The sequence below is a fragment of the Rattus norvegicus genome, chromosome 2 (assembly GCF_021556685.1).
Source record: "Rattus norvegicus strain SHRSP/BbbUtx chromosome 2, alternate assembly SHRSP_T2T, whole genome shotgun sequence".
NCBI lineage: Eukaryota > Metazoa > Chordata > Mammalia > Rodentia > Muridae > Rattus > Rattus norvegicus.
In genome coordinates this window covers 185,059,695-185,081,991 of record NC_141535.1, presented here as the reverse complement: position 1 = coordinate 185,081,991, position 22,297 = coordinate 185,059,695, and the positions used below count along the sequence as shown (strand labels likewise).

The window sequence follows — 22,297 nt, the reverse complement described above, 5'->3', positions numbered from 1 at the left end:
CTACAGTGTACTTATATATAATAAATAAATAAATCTTAAAAAAAAAAATCACTGGTCATACAAAGAACCAGGCAGGTGTCAAGAGAACAGTGTGAGGGAGTGCAGCTAATAGATGCCAAAATTGGGGTTGGGGATTTAGCTCAGTGGTAGAGCACTTGCCTAGCAAGCTCAAGGCCCTGGGTTCAGTCCCCAGCTCCGAAAAGAAAAAAAAAAAATAGATGCCAAAATTAAGACAATACTGATGTTAGAATTATCTAACAAAAGTTTTACAAGTAGGCCTGATAAAAATTCTTCAGCAAGCAATTAAAAGAACATTTGAAACAAATGTTAAACAATCTTAGCAAATAAAGACATAGAATATGGGGCGAAATGGAAACTTTGGGAAAAAAGCTGTAAGTGAACCAGGCACAATGACATCTCTATAATAGTTACACCTGAGAGACAGGCAAAAGGACTGCATGTTTGAAGCCAACCTATGTTATCTAGTTAGTTTGAGGCCAGCATAGCAAGACCGTCTCAACAGCACGGGGGAAAAAGTGTGCCTGGGAGGGGAGAGAGTGGAGCTGTATATATGTGTATAGATATATGTGTCATTCAAATAAAAATGTCCTATTGTCTTATCAACAGATCATGGACATCAATGAAAATAGGCCAGAGCACCAGAGAAGCAAACAAAAAATAAACCAAAAAACTAATCTGAAATGAGAGAAAACAAGTTGGGAACAAAAGCAAACAGAAAAAGAAAAACTACCAGAACTTCAGACACCACTGGGGCTACAGCAAAAGAATCTAACATTTTGTCACAGAAGTCACAGAAAGAGATGAGAAAGAAAGCAGGGCTAAGAAATTAGGGGAAAATTGCTAATTTTGACAACAACTATAAACCTACAGAGTCAAGAAGTTGCAAAACTCCAAAAGAGAAACCCATTCTAGCACACACTAATAATTAAACCTCTGAACTCAGGTTTTGAGGGCTAGGAAGATGGCCCAATAGGTGAGGTAGCTGCCAAGCCTGCGTCAGAGACACAGGACCTACACAGCGGAGACAGAACCCATGCAGGCAAGCTGTCCTCTCCTCTCCATTCCTTCATCAAGATGGGCACATACACACTCTCTCAAACAAAAACTAAAGAAAATTTAAAAACAGCCAATGACAGGAGCTTCAAATTAATCCAAAACTAGCCTTTGTCAACAGGTAAGCTGGGGTTAGGGAGAAATGTCTCAGACAACAAAGTGTTTATCACACAAGCATAAGGAGCTGAGTTCAGATACCCAGCACAGATGGGAGAGCTGGAAGGTAAGGCCAGTAGACAAGCTGGTCACCCAGCTTAGTTTACTTGGTAAGTTCAAGGCCAATGAGAGACCTTGTCTCAAATAACAAGGTGAACTACTCTAAGGAACAATACTTGAGGTTGTCCTCCGATGTGTGTGTGACACACAAGTAAGAACTTACTTACATAAACAAATTTGTAAATCATTTAAAGGTAGATTAACATCATTCAAAACTGTTACTCATTCCTTCCTGATTCAAAGCTAATAAAACTAGACACTAAGCTAACAACACTAAGTGCAGTAAGTTACTTTTCCTTCTAATCTTACACACCCTGAGTCCTAGGCCACCTAGAGCAACTCTTGACTGATTACAAACCTAAATCGAGTAATATTAGTATTTCCATCCAGTGTAGAGCGTCTTGTCTGTAACTGCAGCACGCAGGTGGATGGCTACTATTCGAAGCCTGAGCTACAGTGTGAGATTGTCTCCTAAGTAAGTTTGCACCCAAAGCCCTATTGGCACTGAGAGGAGGACAGTTTGGTGATGGGCTCTGAATACCTCAGTTCTTCAGTGAGTCCACCTGTTCTCCAAGATGTCTTTTTCCTCCTGTTCTATTTAAGGATGTGACTTTTTCCTTTTTGTTTTACAGCTCCTTCTTCCTGACAATGCTGAGATCTCCAGCTTGCCTGCCCTGCGTTTTCTTACTGACTCTAGTATAAACCATCCCTTCTAGGGGTTTTTCAAAGGATTCATTTTTATTGTGTGTGGGGGAGAGTACGGGTTATGTGTGCACGCACATGTGAGTGCAGTTGCCTGCTGATGCCAAAAGAGGGCACTGTACAGTCAGTTGTGAGCCACTTGATATGGGCATTTGAAACTAAGCTCAGGTCCTCCGGAAGAGTAATACGTGCTCTTAACCACTGAGCCATCTCTCTAGACTCGAGTCTTTTATCCATGAGATGAACAACTTGCTAAAGGGACCCACCCTGTGTCACAGCATGGGGCTCCCAGTATGGCTCAGTCAGTAGAATACATTCCTAGCATGCTAGAGGCCCTGGGTATATTGATGCACCCCTATAACTCCAGCACTCAGAGGCTGGAAGGTCAAAGTCATCCTCAGTTACATGAGACTCTGCCTCAAAGAAAGAAAGAAACAAACAAACATACATCATACGCACACTAATCAGAGTTCAAATCCTAGCAACCACACGGTGGCTCACAGCCATCTGTAATGGGATCTGATGCCCTCTTCTGGTGTCTGAGGACAGCTGCAGTGTACTTATACATACCTACTAATCAAAGAAAAGTGGGATTGCGACAAGCTTAGAGGCTATGCTGGATGGCTTTATGACAACTGGACAAAGCAGGAGTCACTTGAGGAGAGGAGTATCACCTGAGAAAATGCCCACTAGATTGGTATGCAGGCAAGCCTGTGGTACATTTTCTTCATTAGTGATTGATATGGGAGGCAGCTCACTGTAGGCAATGCCATCCTTGGGCTGGTGGTCCTAGGTGCTGTAAGAAAGCAGGTTGAGCAAGCTATGGGAGACCAAGCTAGGAAGCTGTATTCCTTAGTGGCTTCTGTCTGAGTTCCTGCCTGGCCTTTCTTCAGTGATGTGATGTGTGTGGAAGTATAAGCTGCAACAAAACCCTTCCTCTCCAAGTTTTTTTGGTCACATATACTGTTTTTATCAAAGCATCAGAAACCTTAACTAAGACAGAAGTCACTATTGCAGAGACCAATGTGAGCCCTTGCTTTCCTAAAAGTAAGATGAAAGGCTGGCGTCTCTGCCTTCATTTTGTTTGTCCTTTACGGCTGCTGAAGACACAGCTAGGTCACTGTCCTTGATCTGTCCTCGAGTCACCTTGGATTCCAGCAAAAACAAGATAAAGAACTGAAACCACGCCTTAGCTGAGCCAGCACAGACCACTCGCTCCCCACCAGGTGAGAACAATCACCGCGGTGAGCAGACTACACCCAGAACTCACTATCTTGTAGGAGCCACAATGGAGCTGCCCAGCAACAATCTAATTCCTCCACCTAGCAGGACCTGAGACAATGAGACACAGTGTCCAGGACTGACTACACCTCTCGCTTGCTGCCCTAACCGTTCTGTTTAAACCTAGAGGACTTAGGGGTCACTAGACCCTTCTATCTGTTCCTATGCCAATGTGACCACAAAGAGTAAATCTCTGTTTCATCATCATTAGCTGTCGATTCATTGGGTTAGGTGACTGAGCTTAGCCGGGGGACACTGAGAGAACAAGCTTTTTTTCCCTAAAATTGTGTTACAGGAATTGTTATATATAAAAATAAATCAGATAAAACAGCAAATAAAACTCACCTACACCTTAAGACATTACATAGTGAGAATCCACCACCAATAACACAGCAATGAACATATACTAAACAAGACTGGACAAAACGTGCTGTAAAATCTGACACAACTAAAAGAAGAAAAAAAATATATATATATATATATATATATATCTGGAGATTTGAACAGCCTTCTCTTAACAACTGAAAGAACAGTTAGAAAATCTGTTTTTGGGGTTGGGGATTTAGCTCAGTGGTAAAGCGCTTGCCTAGGAAGCGCAAGGCCCTGGGTTCAGTCCCCAGCTCCAAAAAAAAGAAAAGGAAAAAAAATCTGTTTTTAAAAAAAATGGAAGAAAACGTCGTTACTAGTAGTTTAATACCTGAAGAAACATCACACACAAAACAAAGATACACACTCTTTTCTAAAGAGTACACTGTAGCTGTCTTTAGACACACCAGGAGAGGGCATCAGATTCCATTACACGTGGTTGTGAGCCCCCATGTGGTTGCTGGGAATTGAACTCAGGACCTCTCGAAGGGCAGTCAGTGCTCTTAACCACTGACCCATCTCTCCAGCCCCCCACTCTTTTCAAGTATCCCTGAAACACACCAAGAGACAGACAAAACGAGGATCCATAAAACAAGCTTTAAAAAGCCCAGAGCCAGGCAGGGTGGCACAGGACTTCAATCCCAGCACGAAGGAGGCCGAGTTCAACTCCTGTGGTCTACAAAGCAAGTTCCATACAAGTCAATACAAGTACAACAGAGGGGGGGGGGGGAGGTAGGTGTGAGGATAGGAAAATCTCTACGAACATGAAAAACCCAACACAGTTAAGAAATGAGTCAAAGTCTCAAAAGAAAACTGTTAAAGCTGAACTCATGTGAATGAAGCCAAGTAGTGCTCTTGCAGAGTTCTTCAAGCCACCATGCTGGGATTCTCACAAACACAGGTAACTCTTGCTCTAGAGGATCCTATGACCTTGTCTGGTCTCTAAGGGCACTGCACTCAAGCACATACACAGTTATGCACAAGAACATAAAACAAAAATATGCATAGAGCTGACAGGTGGCTTAGACAGTAAAAGTGCAAACCTGATGAATGTTCCACCCTAGAACCTACAGGAGGATAAAAGCTGTCCTCTGTACATGCCAGTACCTACCTACCTACCTCTCTCTCTCTCTCTCTCTCTCTCTCTCTCTCTCTCTCACACACACACACACACACACACACACACACACACACACACGTTTATACATAAACACACAAACATTCATACCAGGATTCAGAAGAACTTTGTCAGCTCTCTTAGCTTGGCCTTGTGGGCAATGGCTTTGTCAATTTCCCATGGGTCTGTAGCCTTGGAGACCTCAATATGGCCATGCACATGTCAACAATGCACATTTACCCAGGACTTCCCCTGTTCCCTACACCTGGAAGCTCAATCTGTAACTCCAGCACCAGGGACCCACAGGCACCTGTACTCATATATACAATTCAAAATAAAAATAAGTCTTTAAAAAACAAAATTACTAGGTTTGGTGGTGAATACCTTTCATATCAGCACATGAGAGGCAGGAGCAGGTTAATCTGAGTTCTAGACCAGTCTGGTCTGCATAGCAAGATCCAGGCTCGCTAGAGCTACATAGTAAGACCTAGTCTCAAAAACAACACACAAGAGCGCTTGCCTAGCAAGCGCAAGGCCCTGGGTTTGGTCCCCAGCTCCGGAAAAAAAAAAGAAAAAAAAAAAAAAAACAACACACCAAAGTTGCTTGTCTACACACACACACACGTGTGTCTACAAATTTGAACTTAAGGTGTACTGATATCAACCCACATTAAAAAAAGATGGAAAATACTGACTACCCCTTCATGGAAAATGAATATAAATACATATGAAGAAAAAGCAGTGACCTGAGGGAATCTTCTGACTAGAATTTACTTGTTTTGTCAGTACTGTAGGTCTATAATTCCAGCACTGAGAAGACAGGCAGGGGAATCACAGACATTCACAGGAAATTTTAGGCCAGCTAAACTACACTTGGTCTCAAAGGACAAAACAAACAAACAAAAAACAGGTGTAAGCCACCACGGTACCCAGCTTAGAAACCCTCTGGGTTGGAGAGAGTTGGGGTTTGCAATGGACTAGGGATTAGACTTGGGATCTTATGCCTGACACGCAAGGGTTCTTTTTTTTTTTTTTTTTTTTTTTGGTTCCCCCCCCCCCCCCCCCGGAGCTGGGGACCGAACCCAGGGCCTTACGCTTCCTAGGTAAGCGCTCTACCACTGAGCTAAGTCCCCAGCCCCGCAAGGGTTCTTCTAACTAAGCTGCATCTCTGGCCCATTTTTATTATGTTTTTTTTAAGACAGGCCCTCCCCTAGCTCTGGCTGACCTGGAACCCATGTAGCTCAGCTAGGTATTTGCCTGGCATGCATGAAGCTCCAATCTTGAGCCCAATAACCCTGGAGTGATGGCACCTGACTATTATCCCACCACTACAAGAGGTATAAGCAGTAGTTTCTAGAAGTTCAAGCCCTACCTTAGGATAATAAGATTAAGGCCAGCATGGTATTTGAGAGCCTATCTCAATTAGGAAAAACTTACTTTGGTCATCCAACTATAGTAAAAAGGAAAAAGAAAAAATTTAAAAGTTAACCATATTTTTGTTTTTGGAGTCAGGGTTTCTCTGTGTAACAGCCCTAGCTGTTCTAGACTCGCTTTGTAGACCAGGCTGGCCTCAAACTCACAGAGATCCACTTGCCTTTGCCTCTCAAGCACTGGGATTAAAGGCATGCACCACCATGCCTGGAAGATCTAAAATTTTAAAAATTGTAATTTGGGGAGAAAGTAAATAGAAGAAACTTTACAATACAGAAAGTAAGAACTACAGAGCTATCTCGGGTAAAGAGCACTGGCTGCGCTTGCAGAGACCCAGATTCGACTCCCAGCTCCCACATGGTGGCTCACAAGTATCTGTAACTCAAGCTCCAGGGGACTTAAAGCCTCCTCTTGTGACCTCCGCAGGTTCTAGCCCATGTGGTATACAGACATACACTCAGGAACACATATACACATAAAGCAAATATTTTAAAAATAAACAAGACAATGAGTAACCGACAAAACAGTCAAGTATAGCCTGGACACAGAGAAATAATAAATGCTTAATAAATATGTTCACCGGGGTTGGGGATTTAGCTCAGTGGTAGAGCGCTTGCCTAGCAAGTACAAGGCCATGCGTTTGGTCCCCAGCTCCAGAAAAAAAAGAAAAAGAAAAGGAAAAAGAAAAATAAATAAATAAATATGTTCACTTCTTCTCTACATTTGTTTCCTTGCTGTAAAATGGAAAAGTTATCATTCTGTTTTTATTTGTTTCTATTTTAAGACAGGGTCTCTCTCACTGTACAGTTTTGTCTGGCCTCAACAATCACAGATTTTGAGGGCCCTGAAGCCCCTCAGAAACAGTGCTGTTTTATTTACAATGTACACTCCCAGATATGTACCTACTGAAGTCATCATGGAAAATGGACAGCATTCCTGAAAAATGGGTTTAGCAAGTCATGGAAGGTCATGCCTATAATCCTAGTACTGGGGAAGCTGAGGCAGACTCATGAAGCCCAGAAGTTGGCCTTGAAGTCACTATCCAGCTGAGGTTCTTAAACACTCAGGAGAGATGGAGAGCTTAAGTCTAGCCTGAATCACATACCCAGAGCCTGTCAAAATGGCAAATCAAGCAATTCAACCAGGTTATACCTGCAGGGCCCACCGGACAGTGGGGAAACTGGCTCAGACTCCACTGAGGTTAAGCCCTACATTTTCAAAGGGGTGTCAAAGACATTCTTTTTATTATTAAAACATCTGGATGAAATCAGTTATATAGTTGATAAAAGATAACAAAAGTTGATAGAGATAACAGAAACATTTTTCAAGATTCTTTATAATATTGTAACATCGAAAAACTTTTCTCTGTTTTATATTTTAAATGACTTTACTTCATGGGTATGTTTTGCCTGTGTGACTCTATGCAACACAGGCATGCTTGGTGCCCATGGAGGCCAGAACACGGCAATAAATCTACTGAATTACAGCTGTGGGGAGCACCATGGATGTGCTGGGAACCAAACCTAAGTCCTCTCCAAGAGCAGCCAGTGCTTCTAATGGCAAAGCCACTCTCCAGCCCTGTTTGGTTACTGATACATGGCCACCATGCTCAACATAAATCTTTATTTCTTAATTTCTGGAAAAATAGAAAAGATTTTAAAAAATTAGTACAACAAGTCTACTGCATAAAAGTACACCAACTGAGGTTTCTTTCCAAAAATGTCAGCCACTGAATATGTAGTTCAGTTGGCAGAATGCTTGCCAAGCACGCGCACCAAGCCCTGGGGTCCATCCACAGCACAGTGTAAGACAGGCATGTTGTGACTATAAGAGATAGCATTGAAATCAGAAAGTCAAGATCAAGGCTGGAGAGATGGCTTAGGGGTTAAGAACACTGACAGCACTTCTAGACGTCTTGAGTTCAAATCCCAGCAACTACATGGTGGCTCACGACCATGTGTAATGGGATGCAATGCCCTCTTCTGGTGTGTCTGAAAACAGCTACAGTGTGCTCACATACATAAAATACATAAACCTTTAAAAAAAAAGAAAAGAAAAAAAAAGGTCACTCTCAGTGGCATAGTGAGTGCCAATCTAGCCTAGTCTAAATGAGACTTACCTCAAAAATAAAGTTTAACTGCTAAGTTAGTAAAACGGTTCATTCCTTTAAGAAGAAGGGGAGGTGAGGGGACAAAGATAGATCCTGGGAGCTGGAGAGACGGCTCAGTTGTTAAGACAACTTGCTGTTCCTGCATAACACATGAGTTCAGTTCTGAGAACCCACATTAAATGGCTCATAGCCACCTGTAATTGCAGCTACAAGGGAATCAACGCCCCCTCTGGCCTCCGAGGGCACCTGTACTCACAGGAACAAACCTACAGGCATAACTATGGTCTTCTGAATGAGAATGGTCCCCACAGGCTCCTAGGTTTGAATTCTTGGTCTACAGTTAGTGTTAGTGTCTTGAGAAGCATTAGGAGGTATGGCTTTGTTGGAAGTAGTACAGCCTGCTGCCATGCTGCTAGCCACAATGGTCATGGAAAATTCCAAGGGTAATAAATTGATGACTCTCTTAATTGCCATGTTCATGATCTTTTCATGGCCACAGAAAAGTAACTACCACACCAATGCACGATTTAATTAAAATCATTTTTTAAAAACAGTAGGGCTGAAGATATGACCAGCAATTAAGAACACTGGCTAATTAATAATAAAGGACTTGGTAGCTCAATCAATAAAGACTTGGCAGTCAAGCAGTAATGTCCTGAGTTAATCTCCAGAACCCACATAAAAAGACAAGGCATGGTAACGTTCACTTGTACTTCCAGCACTGGTAAAGCAGAAACTACCAAGCAGAAGCTTATCCTCCTTGGCACACTCCAGGCCAGCAACAGATCCTGTCTCAAAAAACTGAGGTGGGGTGTGGATTGAAGAGATGATTCAGTGGTTAAGAGCACTTGCTACACAACCTTGAGACCTGAGCTTGGATCCCAGAACCCACATAACAAGTCTGGCATAATCCTGCATCCATCAGTAGTCCCCGCACTCTGGGGTCCAAGACAGGAGGAACGCTAGGCCTTGCTAACTGTCAGCCTAGCAAAACGCACAAGCCTCAGGTTCAGGGGGAGACCTGGCCTCAAAGAAATAGGGCAGAGTGACACAGTAGGATGTCCACATTTAAGAAGAAACCCTGCCTCAAAGGAATAAGGCAGAAAGTTATAAAGGTGGACATCCAATGCCCTCTGGCCTGTGCACAAGTGTACATTGAACATAGTACATTTCCCATCATATATCCCTCCAGTCATGAATCTAATTTTCCAAAATTCAACAGTCCAAAACATATTTGACAGAAAAGGGTAAGGGAGGAAAAGCAACAACAAAAAAGGCAATATTTTATGACTTAATTATCATGTATTTACTGAACATGGGATCAATAAATTAGAAGAGATAGAAGAATTCTCAACATGGAAAAAAGAAAAGCAGTCTTGAGCTAGGAGTTTGGCCCCAGGAAAGAAAGGAAAGACGGATGGATGATAAAGGGAGCACAGCAGTGGGTCACTCTCACTGGGTGTACAGTTCTATGCTTGTGTCTATAATCCTTGTACTTCAAACGCTAAGGCAAAGTTGGCTACACAGGGATGTCAGCTACAGCAGGAACCACTGGGTTCTCTGCCATCACTAACAGCAGACTAGAACTTAAGACGACTCTTAAATTCTCAGATTAATTCTCAAAGGTTTGTTAAGAACCTACTCCTCACCTTTTTAAATTTTTGTTTGGTTTGGTTTGGCTTTTGGTTTTGAAACAAGGTCTCATTATATAGCATGGAACTGACTTTGATGGCAGAATAGCCATGAACATAAGATATCCCCTTGCCGGGGGCTGGAGAGATGGCTCAGTGGTTAAGAGCACTGACTGCTCTTCCAGAGGACCTGAGTTCAAATCCCAGCAACCACATGGTGGCTCACAACCATCTGCAACACAATCTGATTCCCTCTTCTGGTGTGTCTGAAGAGAGTGACAGGGTACTCACTTATATAAAATAAATAAAATCTTAAAAAAAAAAAAAAAAAAAGATATCCCCTTGCCTCTTCAAGGACTGAAAGAGTTCCAGCCTGGTCTCCCTGTTTGGTAAGAAGTACCCATGATGACTGCTCCAGGAGCCAGGCAGGTTACGCAAGGGGTTGAGAACATACCCTTGTACTACAAAGGCAGTTGTGGTGAGATTTCTGGAAAATTGCAGTTCTACAGTTTAGGAAAGGTGAAAGGACTTAAGCACATATAATGTCTTCAGCCGAACTGTGAAGGGGCTCCTTTCCCTTCCCATGTGCCCATGTGTCTTTCTATCCTGCAAAATGGAGAGGGCATCTCCAAAAAAACAAACAAAATACAACCTCAGAACTGAAGAAGGAAGCAATCAAATAGCAACAAATAAAACCAGCCATTTCTACGTGATGACTCATACCTTTACCAGCACTCAGGAGGCAGGGGCAGGCAGACCTTGAGTTCAAGGCTAACCTGGTCTACAGAGTGAGTTCCAGGAAAGCCAGGGATACACAGAGAAACCCTGCCTTGAAAAACCAAAGTCAAAACAATCAACTGCTTCATTAAAAAGGATTCTTCAATCGCGCAAGGCCCTGGGTTCGGTTCCCAGCTCCAAAAAAAAGAAAAAGTTTTGATAGTTTATATACAATGCCACATGCCTGTAATTCCAGCACTTGAAGACAGAAGACGACCATTGCAAGTTCAAGGCCAGCCTGAACACTGCAGGCCAGTCTCTCAAAAATCCTCACTTGAAAAAAAATTACTATTTCTTGCTCAGAGACTTAAGCTAATATTAATAAATGAATGCCTGGCCAAGAGACTATCCTTCTGGTAACTTGTTTAAAATCAGAACAAATATGGTGGCTCCACCCACAAGGCTAGAAAAGCTTCTGGCTTGCTAAAATTTATTTATCTCTGGCACTTAACAAGAAACACTTTGCAATCTGAAGAGTTATATAAGGATTTTGCAACATGTGATCAGTTCGAAATCTTGTTTACTCTAATCAGACATGGGCTATTTTACTACGAGGTCTGATTTTCCAACATTTTTCAGTTGTATACTTTTATTCTAGAGTTTATCAAATATTCTAATAGTTTCCTGACAATTTACTCCATCTCCATGAAAAAAAATTTAAGATTTAAAAAAAACTGATATTCAGGGCCTGAAAGGAAGGTTCAGTGGTTAAGAGTGTGTTACTCTTATAAAAAACTATTATCAGTTCCTAGTATCCACATTACAGTGCTTACCACTGCCTGAAACTCTAGCTCCAGGGGATCCAACACCCTATTCTAGACTCCTCCCATACCTGCACTCACAGGTAAACATTATACACATAATTTTTATAGCTTAAAAATATTTTTTAAAAAACTGATACTGGCATATGATCTCTATGAATTTAAAGCCAACCTGGCCTACATAATTTCTAGAGCTATGTAGGCTCGAGCTCCCATGCGCAGGTGTGCTCTCTCTCGAGCTCGAGCGCTCTCTCTCTCTCTCTCAAAAAAAAAAAAAAATGCTGTTTCCAGAAATAATGGGAAAACTGTACATTTGCAGTGATATGATTCAGCTTGTGTGTGTTATTGTATGTGTGTGTGTCTGTGTACCCTGTTATTGTAATATAATATCACCTAAGACATTAACTAAATAAAATTTAAAATTTCAATGTGAAACAACAGAGAACAACACTACACATACAACCCTCCCTCCAAACCCTTATTCTGGGAAATGATGGATTTACTTTGTTACAGAATAGCAAGGTAAATTAGGCCAACTAAAATGAAATACTTCCTAAGATGTAACTGTAATACAGTAGAAAGGACTGGACAGTCAGGTGGGATAGGTCACACCCAGTATTTCCAGTAGTTGGGAAGCTGAGACAGGAGACTGCGGTGGTTCAAAGTCAACCTGGGACTAGAGTGAGATCCTGACTCAAAATAAGATGAGAGACAGACAAACAAGCAGGCGGACGTTTGCAAACAAACAGCACAAGACATTTTTCTGAAAGAACAAGAATTGCTCGACTTTGATCTAACAAGATTTAAACCTGGGTTCTGGACCTGTCCTGAACCATAACCATTACCTAAACCCCTGCCTTCAACAGCAAGACGCGAATAACTATGCTAAAATGTGTAAACCCTGACGCGAATAACTATGCTAAAATGTGTAAACCCTAAGTTTCAAAGTATAGCCCGAGGGGGAGTCGGGGAGGGGGGAGTTACAAGTCACAAGAATTTGAGCAGATTCTCAAAGAACTAAGTTTTCCATGTAAACCTTTCCAAGTGTAGAATCAAGACCTTATAAAAACAACAACGTGGCCCCGTCTACAGCCCAGATTACTCTCGCAGTTAAACCAAGTCAGTTTGCCCAGTTACTTACTTGGGCATCAAGGGACATCAGCTGGCAGAAGGTTAAAAGACCACACCACTCCCTAACACCGCAAGCAGAGTGGAGGTGCCTGGCCGAGCACTGCCACTACTCCAAAAGTTGGCGCACAGAGCCCCCAAACACCCGTCACCCGTTCCCCAGCTCCTCCGGGCAAGGCGCCTCCTCGACACCCCTCCCCCAACACCCGAACGCCACGGCCCTCCAGCTCTGCTTGGCTCTCCGTACTTGTCAGTCCTTTCAGTCTCACCTGGGTTAGCTGTAGTCGCCGCCATGGTCGAGGTGGCACCGTCGCTGCGCCACCCTCAGTGGGAGGGGCAGCCGCCACCGAGCTGGGGGAGGGGAAAGACACTCTACAGAATCGGCACCTTACCGCTGCCACCGCTACCGCGAAATCCAAGATGGCGGATGCCCTGCCCCCCCCATCCTGGGGGAGAAGACACGCCCCATACCATGGGCGCAGTCAGTCTCTAGACAGCCTCCTTGGGAAAACTGACCAATAGAAACAGTAAGTCGCCATAGGGGCTGGGCTAGTGACTAGGCCAGTGAGTCCAGTGACCCGGGTTGGTGCTAGGAAGCCAGAGCTAGGAAGCCTCCGACCAGCTGTTTCCCTAATCCGGCCTTCATAACCAAATTGACGTCAGTGAAGTGCAATGAAAAAAAAAACGAGCATTTTACTAAAACGTTTCCTTTCCTAGTGGGCTAATCAGCATATGCTTCCTATAGATGATTTGTTATACAAATTCTCTTTATATGTTCTAACAAGTCAACTTCACACAGTGATCACTAATCCTTTCTAGATTGTTTTCCTTTATGAACTTTTTTTTTTTGGTTCTTTTTTTCGGAGCTGGGGACCGAACCCAGGGCCTTGTGCTTCCTAGGCAAGCGCTCTACCACTGAGCTAAATCCCCAACCCCCTTTATGAACTTTTGTCACCAGTAAAAGTTCGATAACTAATTTTTAAAAGTTGGCTCTGAACATGGTAGGAAAGAGCTGGGTGATTATGTGATGCAAAGATTTCAACATTCAAAACAAGAGACAATAAAGAATTTTTATTAAAACAAGTAATCCAGCCCTCAGAATGGAGACTGGCCTGTACTACAAAATGAAACTAGTCCCGTTCTCCATGCTCCAAAAGTGGGGTGTCCTATGTCACAAGCTGTTTACAAATGACGAGGTGATAACCACAGAATTAATGTCTAATTATAAGAACTGAACAATTCAGGACAGATACTGTAGACTCAAAACACCATGAGACAGTTCTATAAGAGAAATATAAACAGAGCAGGGCTAGTGGTGCATACCTTTAATCCCAGTACTCAAGAGGCAGAAGCTGGCCGATTTCTGAGTTCAAAGCCAGCCAGATCTACATAGTAAGTTCTAAGACAGCTACATAGAAAGACACAATCTCAAAAACAAAAAACCAAAGACATGAAACAAAGGATACCTTGTAAGTTAACCCCGTAGTGAGAAGTAAAGTAAATGAAACTAATACTCAAATGCTATTACATTCATTCCCAAGGACATGTGGATGGGGGTGGTGGTAATTTTGTCCTTTGACACAGGTCTCAAGTAGCCTAGACTGACCTCAAATTCACTATGTATATGAAAATGGCCTTGAATTCCTGCTTCTACTGCCTCTCCTTCCAATGTTAAAACTATAAGCATATGGCACTACCCTTTGGCTTGTTGTCAAAGATTAATTCACCAAATATTTTAAAATTTGCCATGAAGACGACTCCACTAGGAAGTTATACATAGCTCCACCTAACATCCCAAGATCCAATGCTCTGCACTTACACAAGGACTGCTACAAATCACCTTCAACCTTCCTCACACCACAGCACGCATCCATTCACACACACAACCTTCCTCACACCACAGCACGCATCCATTCACACACACACACAACCTTCCTCACACCACAGCACGCATCCATTCACACACACACAATTTTAAAAACACTTAGAAGTAAGTAGAACTGACAAGATGGCTTCTTGTTTGTTGGTTGGTTGCTTTAGGTCATTTGGTAGAATGGTTGGTTTGCTTGGTTTGTTTAGACGTTTTCTTGGGGTTTTGAATAGTTTTATTTTTAATTATATGAATGTGTGTCTGCATTTACGTCTGTACTCCTGAGTGCAAGAACACTAGGCAGACAAGTCAGATCCCATCTACCTGGAGTTACAAACAGCTGTGCTTCTTTCTTTAGCTGATTTGCTTGCTGAAAGAGAAACTCAATGTGTAAGGCTGCTCACTTTGAACCCCTGGAGAGCCTCAGAACAGGGGTTACAGCTAACTGGGACCACAAGCAATTAACAACTGATACTCTTATGAGACAGGGTCTCACACTGTCACTGAGGTTACCCCGGCCTAACCATGTAGGCCAGGCTATCCTCAAACTGGAAGTGATCCTGGTACCATAGCTTTACTACATGATTATAGGTGTAAGTCAACATGCTTATTATAAATTAAATTTTTAGTAAAAAGTAAAAAAAAAAAAAAAATTTAACCACGACTTTATTTTAGTTTGGTTTTTCAACACATGGTTTCTCTGTGTTAACAGGCTGTTGTAGAACTTAATTTGTAGAGCAGGATGGCATCCAACTCACGGAGATCTATTGGCCTTTACCTCCCAAACACTGGGATTAAAAGCATGAACTACAATTTCTTATATTCAAGTGTGCTATCTAGATGGCGCGTTTTGTTTTTGTAAATTTGACACAGGCTGGGACCATGTGAGAGGAGGAAATGTCATTGTGACAATGCCTCCAACCTGGCGTTGTGATGCATACCTGGCGTTGTGAGCAAGGGGAGGGTGAAGCACGTAGATCTCTATCAGTTAGGCCAGGTTGGTCTCTACATCAAGTTTATGGCCACTCATTCTGAGATCCTGTCACCAACGAACAAAAGACTCAATTACACTGGCCAGTAGACAAGCCTGTATATTTTCTGGATTAATGATTAACATGGAATGGTCCAATAAATGGGTCGGGGGACACCTTAAGCAGGAAGTCCAACATTGTATAGAAAAAGCAGGCTGAGCAAGCCATTAACACAATATCAAAAAGCTGCATTTCCTCACTGATCTCTATTTCACTTCCTAACTGAATTCCTACCACAGAGGTGAACTTTAATGCCTCAGTGGACTTTAGGGCCTCTCAAGACTCTTGGGCCTGAAAAGCCGAGGCAGGTGGAGCTGAGAATTTCAAGCCAGCCTGATCTACAGAGCATGCTTCAGGCTACTCAGAGTTATGAGACTCTGTCACAAAAAAAAAAAAAAAAACTGTAAGATACAATGAATTTACCTAGTGGTGATACACCTTTAATGTCAAAACTCACTCGGGAGACAGAGGCAAGACACCTTTTTGAGATGGAGGCCAAATGGTAGTCTATAGAGCAAGTTCCAGGACAGCCAGAGCTACAGAGAAACCCTTTCTCAAAAAAACAAAAAACCCAAACTGAAAAAAATATCCCAGGTATGGATTTTTCTATTGTATTCCTATGCTACCGTTTAATCTTGACTTCATTCCTTCCCACTGCATCATTAGTCTTTATTAATCTCCCAATTTCCATATTTTTGTCCTTAATGGTGACTAATCTCTCCAATTCTGGCACTAAAGAGGTACAGCAGGAGGTTTGTGAGTTTGAGACAAATCTAGGATACAGAAAGACTGCAATGGAAACATAAGTTATGCATAGAGATGTTGTCTTAAAAAAAAAAACAACAAAAAAACAATGACATGGAAAAAAAGCTAACAATGAAATGCTGACCACAGTATAAGAGATGGGCACCGAGGTTGGGGATTTAGCTCAGTGGTAGAGCACTTGCCTAGCAAGCACAAGGCCCTGGGTTCGGTCCCCAGCTCCGGAAAAAAAAAAAGGAAAAAAAAAAAAAAAAAGAGAGATGGGCACCATGCTCCCAGCCCCTACTCCTCTACAATCTACAATCCCTGTCTGGGTACCTGAGCTTGTTCTTGACGTTAGGGGTCTCAGCTACAATGCCAGCATAAAGCCAGACCTGATTTCCATCTTTGTATTTGGCCACCACTCGACTGCCCACAAACAGCTTGTCAGCAGGAGGGTGGTAATCATAGGCAATATGGTTCCCAGACAGCAGACTCTTTCCTTTGTTGTCAAATTTCACTTTGTATTTCTTTCCTAGCCCTGTATAAAAGAAAAGACAAACAAAATTAAAAAAAAAAAACAAAAAAACAACCAAACAAACCAAACCAAAAGCTGTTTCCTTTCTACGTTTAGTCCTGGGTGAAACACAGCAGACAAAAGCAAAGGCTGTGGGAAAGTCAGCAATGGAGGCCCCCACAGGCTGCCTTGGCTTAGCTCTTCCTCCAGCCTGGACATACATACCGACAGTCTGAATGGCAATGAGGGTGCCTTTGTGCCGCGTCTTAGTCCTCTTCTTGCCCAGAATCCGCATGCTGACTATCAGGTCCCCGTCTTTGCTCAGTTCTCCAGACACCTGACCCAAGGTTCCTATAAACATGGAGTTGTTATAAAGAGTGATGTCAGGGGTTGGACGGGGAAAGGGAAGGTCCAGAGGGCAGGAAGGTAGGATGGGGCTGTAGCTCAGCGGCTGCCTTGCCTGCTCAGGGCCCTGAATTTGAACCTCAGCCCTGTATACGCCTGGCATAGTTCATGGTGTAATCTCAAGTACTCAGGTAGGGAAGGCAGGAGGAGCAGAAGTTTAAGGTCATCCTCAGCAACACAGGAAACTCAAGGCCAGCCTGGGATACAAAAGATACCATCTCAAAATCAGAAGGCAGTGTAGAAACAGAGGAGACTGAGGCATTCTGTGACCATTAGCCACTTTTGCTAAACTTTGGACAGAAGAGGCAGAAACACAAGACAACCAACTGCTTATGCGGACAGGAGAAATGAATACAGAACATCCCCACGACTCTACCTCCGTTGGCGTACCCTACTAGCCTCTGCCACAGCCAACTATGGCCCACTCCTTACCAACAGCAACTAACAACGGTTAACAGCCTGAGCCACCACATCCATCAGTCACCTCAGACTGACTGTGGACATAAAACTATGTTAAAAAGAGACTGGCAGGTCAAACAGCACTGTGAGAGGCAAAGCTGTCAGTAACATTCCAGAAAGAACTCACGTCTCATCTATGCAGGTACTCCTCGACACTAACCATTATATAGATCTTAAGAACTGCTTCTCTTATTCACAGCATCCATGAACTTCTGGACATCTTGAGCTGATTTTCTTAAGGCAGCCATAGCTTCACGAAGCTATAGGAATATAGAAAAGAAAAAAAATTCAGTTTCATGAGTTAGACACAACTCATGAAGAAGAAGACAACAAGAACTTAGAGAGACAGCCCTGACCTAACATGCAGTGACCCTGGGTTTGGATCTCTAATACTGCAAAAAAAGTAAAATAAAACAGGAAAAGAACATTGTCTGTGAAGAATTTGTCTCCAACAATCAAAATAAAGGCAAGTGTATTTTAAGTCCTAGGGAGAGAGCTCAGTGGGTAGAAAAGCTTTCTGGGCAAGCACGACTACCTAAGTTCAAAACTCCAGCACCTATTTAAAATAAACCATCCCGGTAGTTTGGCTAAGAATAGTCTCACAGGCTCATTTTCCAATGCTTAGAACCCAGCAAATGGAACTGCTTGAAAGGATTATAAGAATTAGGAGGTGTGCCCTTGTGGGAGAAATGTGTCACTGGGGATGGACTTTGAGGTTTCACAAGCCCATGCCAGACCCTGTCTGTTTCTCTCACCCTATGATCAGGATGTAGAGATAAAACAGTGACTAGGACAGTCAGCCACACCTTTGAGCGACCATGAGACCATGCTATGGAGAGAAGACATAGGCATCACCACAGCCACCGGTATAGCTGCAAGAGTAAACTTGAGTTTGAATTAGAGTACTGTCTCAAGGGAATAAGGCACGCTTGGTGCACGCACACGTGTGCGTGCACACACACAAACCCCATACAGATATACAAACATACAAATAAAAGTGTTCTGGAACAGGTAGTTACTTTGCAAAGTTAAAAGACACTTACAAATCTGCCTCGGAGGTCAATTTTAAGAGCCATTTCTATTTATATATCTGGGATGAACTCTGCTGGACTCTTTTTTTACAGTCTTCGCGTTTCTGGTGTGTGCTCTGTATGTAACGCACCAGTCAGTAAACATGACTCAAGGCGTATAGCTGCTACAGCATCAGGTGTCCTCCTCTACTAGGCCCGACTTACTGCCATTGGGCTGCTTGGCCATTGAGTTCATGGGGATCTATTTCTACCCATGAAGCACCAGGGCTACACATGTAGCAATGTTCAAATATTTTTTTACAAGTGCTCGGGGATTTAAACTCTGGTCCTCATGCTTACAAACCAAGCAATCTTACCCATGGAACCATCTGCTCAGCTCTGCTCCCACTTTCTCTGCATTCTGGTAAAAAAAATAATAAAAATTAACAATTAAAGAACAAAACCACCTGGGGTTGGGGATTTAGCTCACTGGTAGAGCGCTTGCCTAACAAGCCCAAGGCCCTGGGTTCGGTCCCCAGCTCCGAAAAAAAAAAAAAGGAAAAAAAAGAACAAAACCACCTTTTACATTGTAAAACCAAAAAAAAAAAAAAAGAAAGAAAGAAACAAACAAACAAACAAACAAACAAATAAGTATAAAGTTGGTAGGGTCACAGTTACTGGTAACAAACGTGCTTTTGCCTCCTGACTGCAGACACTAAAGACATGTGTCACCATGCCTAGCTAAAACTTATTATATACTTGAGAAAAGAAAATAGCAACATTCACAATCTTCACTTCCTGGGGATCTTAGTAAGGAAGTACAGTACAGGAGAAAGACAAGGGAATTCAAGCCTTTAACCTACCTACTGCTGACCACATATCAGCTACCCACAGGGGAAAAGTGTTCTGTTGCAACTCTGCACTGGAAACTCAGAGGAAGTGTAAGGTCCCACATGACTGAATCGGGCAAACTATAAAGTGCTTAGGACAACGACAACAACGATCACTCCAAGGACGATGCAGAAGGACATTTCCTTCTGCTTCCATGAACTCTCACCTAGATGCATCATCAAACAGCCGATCAACATAAGCCACCTCAGACTCCTTCTGCAGCACCCACGTCTCCAGCTCTGCCAGCTGCTTCTTGCGCTGCTGTATACAGTCCATCTTTTCCAGTTCTTCATCGATGAACTGACGAAGTTCCTCCATAGAGATACCCAGCTCTTCAACCACTGCCTGCTGCAGCTCAGCAATCTCTGCAGAGTCCGCCGCAGCTGGCGCTGCAGCCAAACTCATGCACCCAGGGAGGGAGGACATGCTTTCGCCCTGTGCGGGAAGAACAAGACGCAAAAACAACTCTAACCTCAACTCAGGCAATTCTGTCTCCTAATAAAAGGCCCTCCTATCCTGCAAACTGTTCTCTCCCCTCCTTCTCCAGAAGATGATCCGGAGATTTCCCGGGGAGACCCTCATCCTCACACACAGACCAAAGCCCTGAGGAAGAACTAAGAGCCGAGAGAGACCTTGGGGAACACCAACATGCACTAGGCAGCCACCTAAAACAGTGTTTCGGAAAGCGGAAGAATGCTTATCAACAAGGGAAGGCGCTTCTGTGGAGCTAACCTGCTCCTTAATTTCTCTCTAACACACTGCCTAACCCGAAGTACCCCGTCCACCTGGAGACAGTTGGCCCGTAATGAACTAATTCCAACCGGATTCTTTACTCCTCCCTTCTTACGGAGTTTTGCTTTCCTGTAGAAAGTTGGCTTTTAAAAACTCCTAGGACCATGCGACAGGGCAGCTGCACAGGGGAGGGGTTCTCGGCTGCACCAGGCCCTGGAGTCTACAACCAGCAAAAAAGAAAAAAGAGGAGAGGTCTTTCCTACATCAACAGAGCGAAGCTTGAAGCAATGGCGACCACCCAACAGCCACCTCCGAATAACGCGCACAAGGGTCTCGGCCGCCTGAGCCGCGGAGGAACCGAGGAACGCAGCGGCCTCCGGCCGCCTCTCGCGCCTCCCGCACGCACCGCCTCACGCCCACCCGCGGCCACCGCCTCAGGCCGACCCGCCCCCGCCTCGCTTCTCTCCCGCCAAGTTTCCACACACAGCCTTAACCTCCTACAAGCAAACCCTCCCGGGTCCACCTCAGCCTCAGCCTACCTCAGTCAGCCCGCCCCACAGCTCCGGCTCCCAACCGCAAGGGCCGGGTCTCACAACACCGACCCCAGGTTTTACTCCAGGGCTCCGCCTCGCCAAAACCCACGCAAACTGAAGGGAGAGACGGCGGGGGAGGGGAAACAGCGTGAGGAGGCAAAGGGGGGCGGGGAGCAAAAGGAAAGGCCGGAAGCAATATGGAGCGTCCAGCTGACCTCCAGGACCGTAGGCCGAAGGTCTCATATTTCATAGCACGGCTCTGAGAGGCAGGGATTGTGGGACACTGAGACTACGCATGCGTGAAGCAAGACACTTCTGGCTAAGGGACTGGTTGCACCAACAGGCTTTGTCAGGAACATTTTATAGAGGCTCCCTACCCCAGTATTGACGACAATGGTCCATTTATGAGAATTAAGAGGTTTTTTTTGGGGGGGGTAAGACTGGGCATCTGGGAATATATAACATATCTGTATGTATGTGTATATATATATATATATATATGTGTGTGTATACAATACAATTATATATGCACTTATATTTTATATACACACACATATATATTTTAGTAAAAAAAAACGGTTTTTAGCTAGGCATAGTGGTGCATGCCTTTAATCCCAGAGGCAGAGGCAGGTTGGTCTCTCTGAGTTTGAGGCCAGCCTGGTCTGCATAGTGAGTTCCAGGACATCCAAAGCTACACATGAAGACCCTGTTTCAAAACAAACAAACAAATATACATATGTTTTTAGTTCTTTAATTTTAGATCTAAGTGTGGACCAGTTTGACTCCATATAAGGTTAAAAACCACCTTGTTTCAAGGTAAAAATAAATTCATTTCTGTTTTCTGTGAAACTTGGGTTTGACCAAGTCTTGACACATTTTCTAGAATTTGACATATCCCATGCCCTATACTCTAACTTTCACCCTGATAATATAATTTTGAAATGTTTAGTCAAGCTCCTCCATAACCAAGCTTCCTCTGGAAATCCCCAACCCTTGAAAACCTCCTAATCCTGATTCTTTTTTTCTCAAACACTGCTTTAGGGAGACAGCCCTATCTAATAAAAAATTAAACTTGCATAATTTGACCATAGAATTTGGGTAACAGTTTTTATTCTCATTCAGTGTCATTAAAACCCTATATATATGTCTGTGTGATGTTTGCTTGCCTGGTGCCTAGAGGTCAGCAGTGGTCAACAGATCCCCTAAAATTGGAGTTATAGCTGCTTGTGAGCCATCACATGGATGTTTGACAGAAGCCATCTAGGAAAGGCTCTGGCAAGCAAATGGATTTCCTGGAGATGGCCCATTGTTTTTGCATGGCTGTGATGTGTGAACTGAGAAGCATGTGCCCCAGAGACTTCATCCCAGGATTGTTTCTCACTGCTGATATGCCTTTCCTGCCACTATTACATAGCTTAATGATTTCCTGTGTACTTACCTACTCTGTTGGGCATATTTCCTGAACAACCAATATGAATATTTACTTTCATGCAACAATGCTGTTTAGACAAATT

At 43.4% G+C, this 22,297-nt stretch overlaps 1 protein-coding gene, 1 long non-coding RNA gene and 1 pseudogene across 4 annotated transcripts in view; 1 reads left to right on the top strand and 2 right to left on the bottom strand.

The window, feature by feature from the left end:
* Positions 1-13,016, bottom strand: part of Arnt (aryl hydrocarbon receptor nuclear translocator) — a 58,577-nt gene extending 45,561 nt beyond the window's left edge. For both annotated transcript variants that reach the window (NM_012780.4, NM_001389231.3), the window contains 1 exon segment: positions 12,864-13,016. In NM_012780.4, the coding sequence (NP_036912.3) occupies positions 12,864-12,888 (25 nt within the window). In that variant the 5' untranslated portion in view covers positions 12,889-13,016.
* Positions 5,808-14,211, top strand: LOC147996415 (uncharacterized). The gene is made up of 2 exons (XR_015676549.1): positions 5,808-6,771; positions 13,581-14,211. It is a non-coding gene; the product is annotated as an uncharacterized LOC147996415 (long non-coding RNA).
* A 1,702-nt stretch (positions 14,212-15,913) lies between these two features.
* Positions 15,914-21,043, bottom strand: Setdb1-ps1 (SET domain bifurcated histone lysine methyltransferase 1, pseudogene 1; annotated as a pseudogene). Its single transcript, NR_175255.1, is given in 5 exon segments — positions 15,914-16,777; positions 16,979-17,104; positions 17,778-17,877; positions 19,685-19,953; positions 20,790-21,043. The product of NR_175255.1 is annotated as an SET domain bifurcated histone lysine methyltransferase 1, pseudogene 1 (transcript).
* Between the last annotated feature and the right edge of the window lie 1,254 nt (positions 21,044-22,297).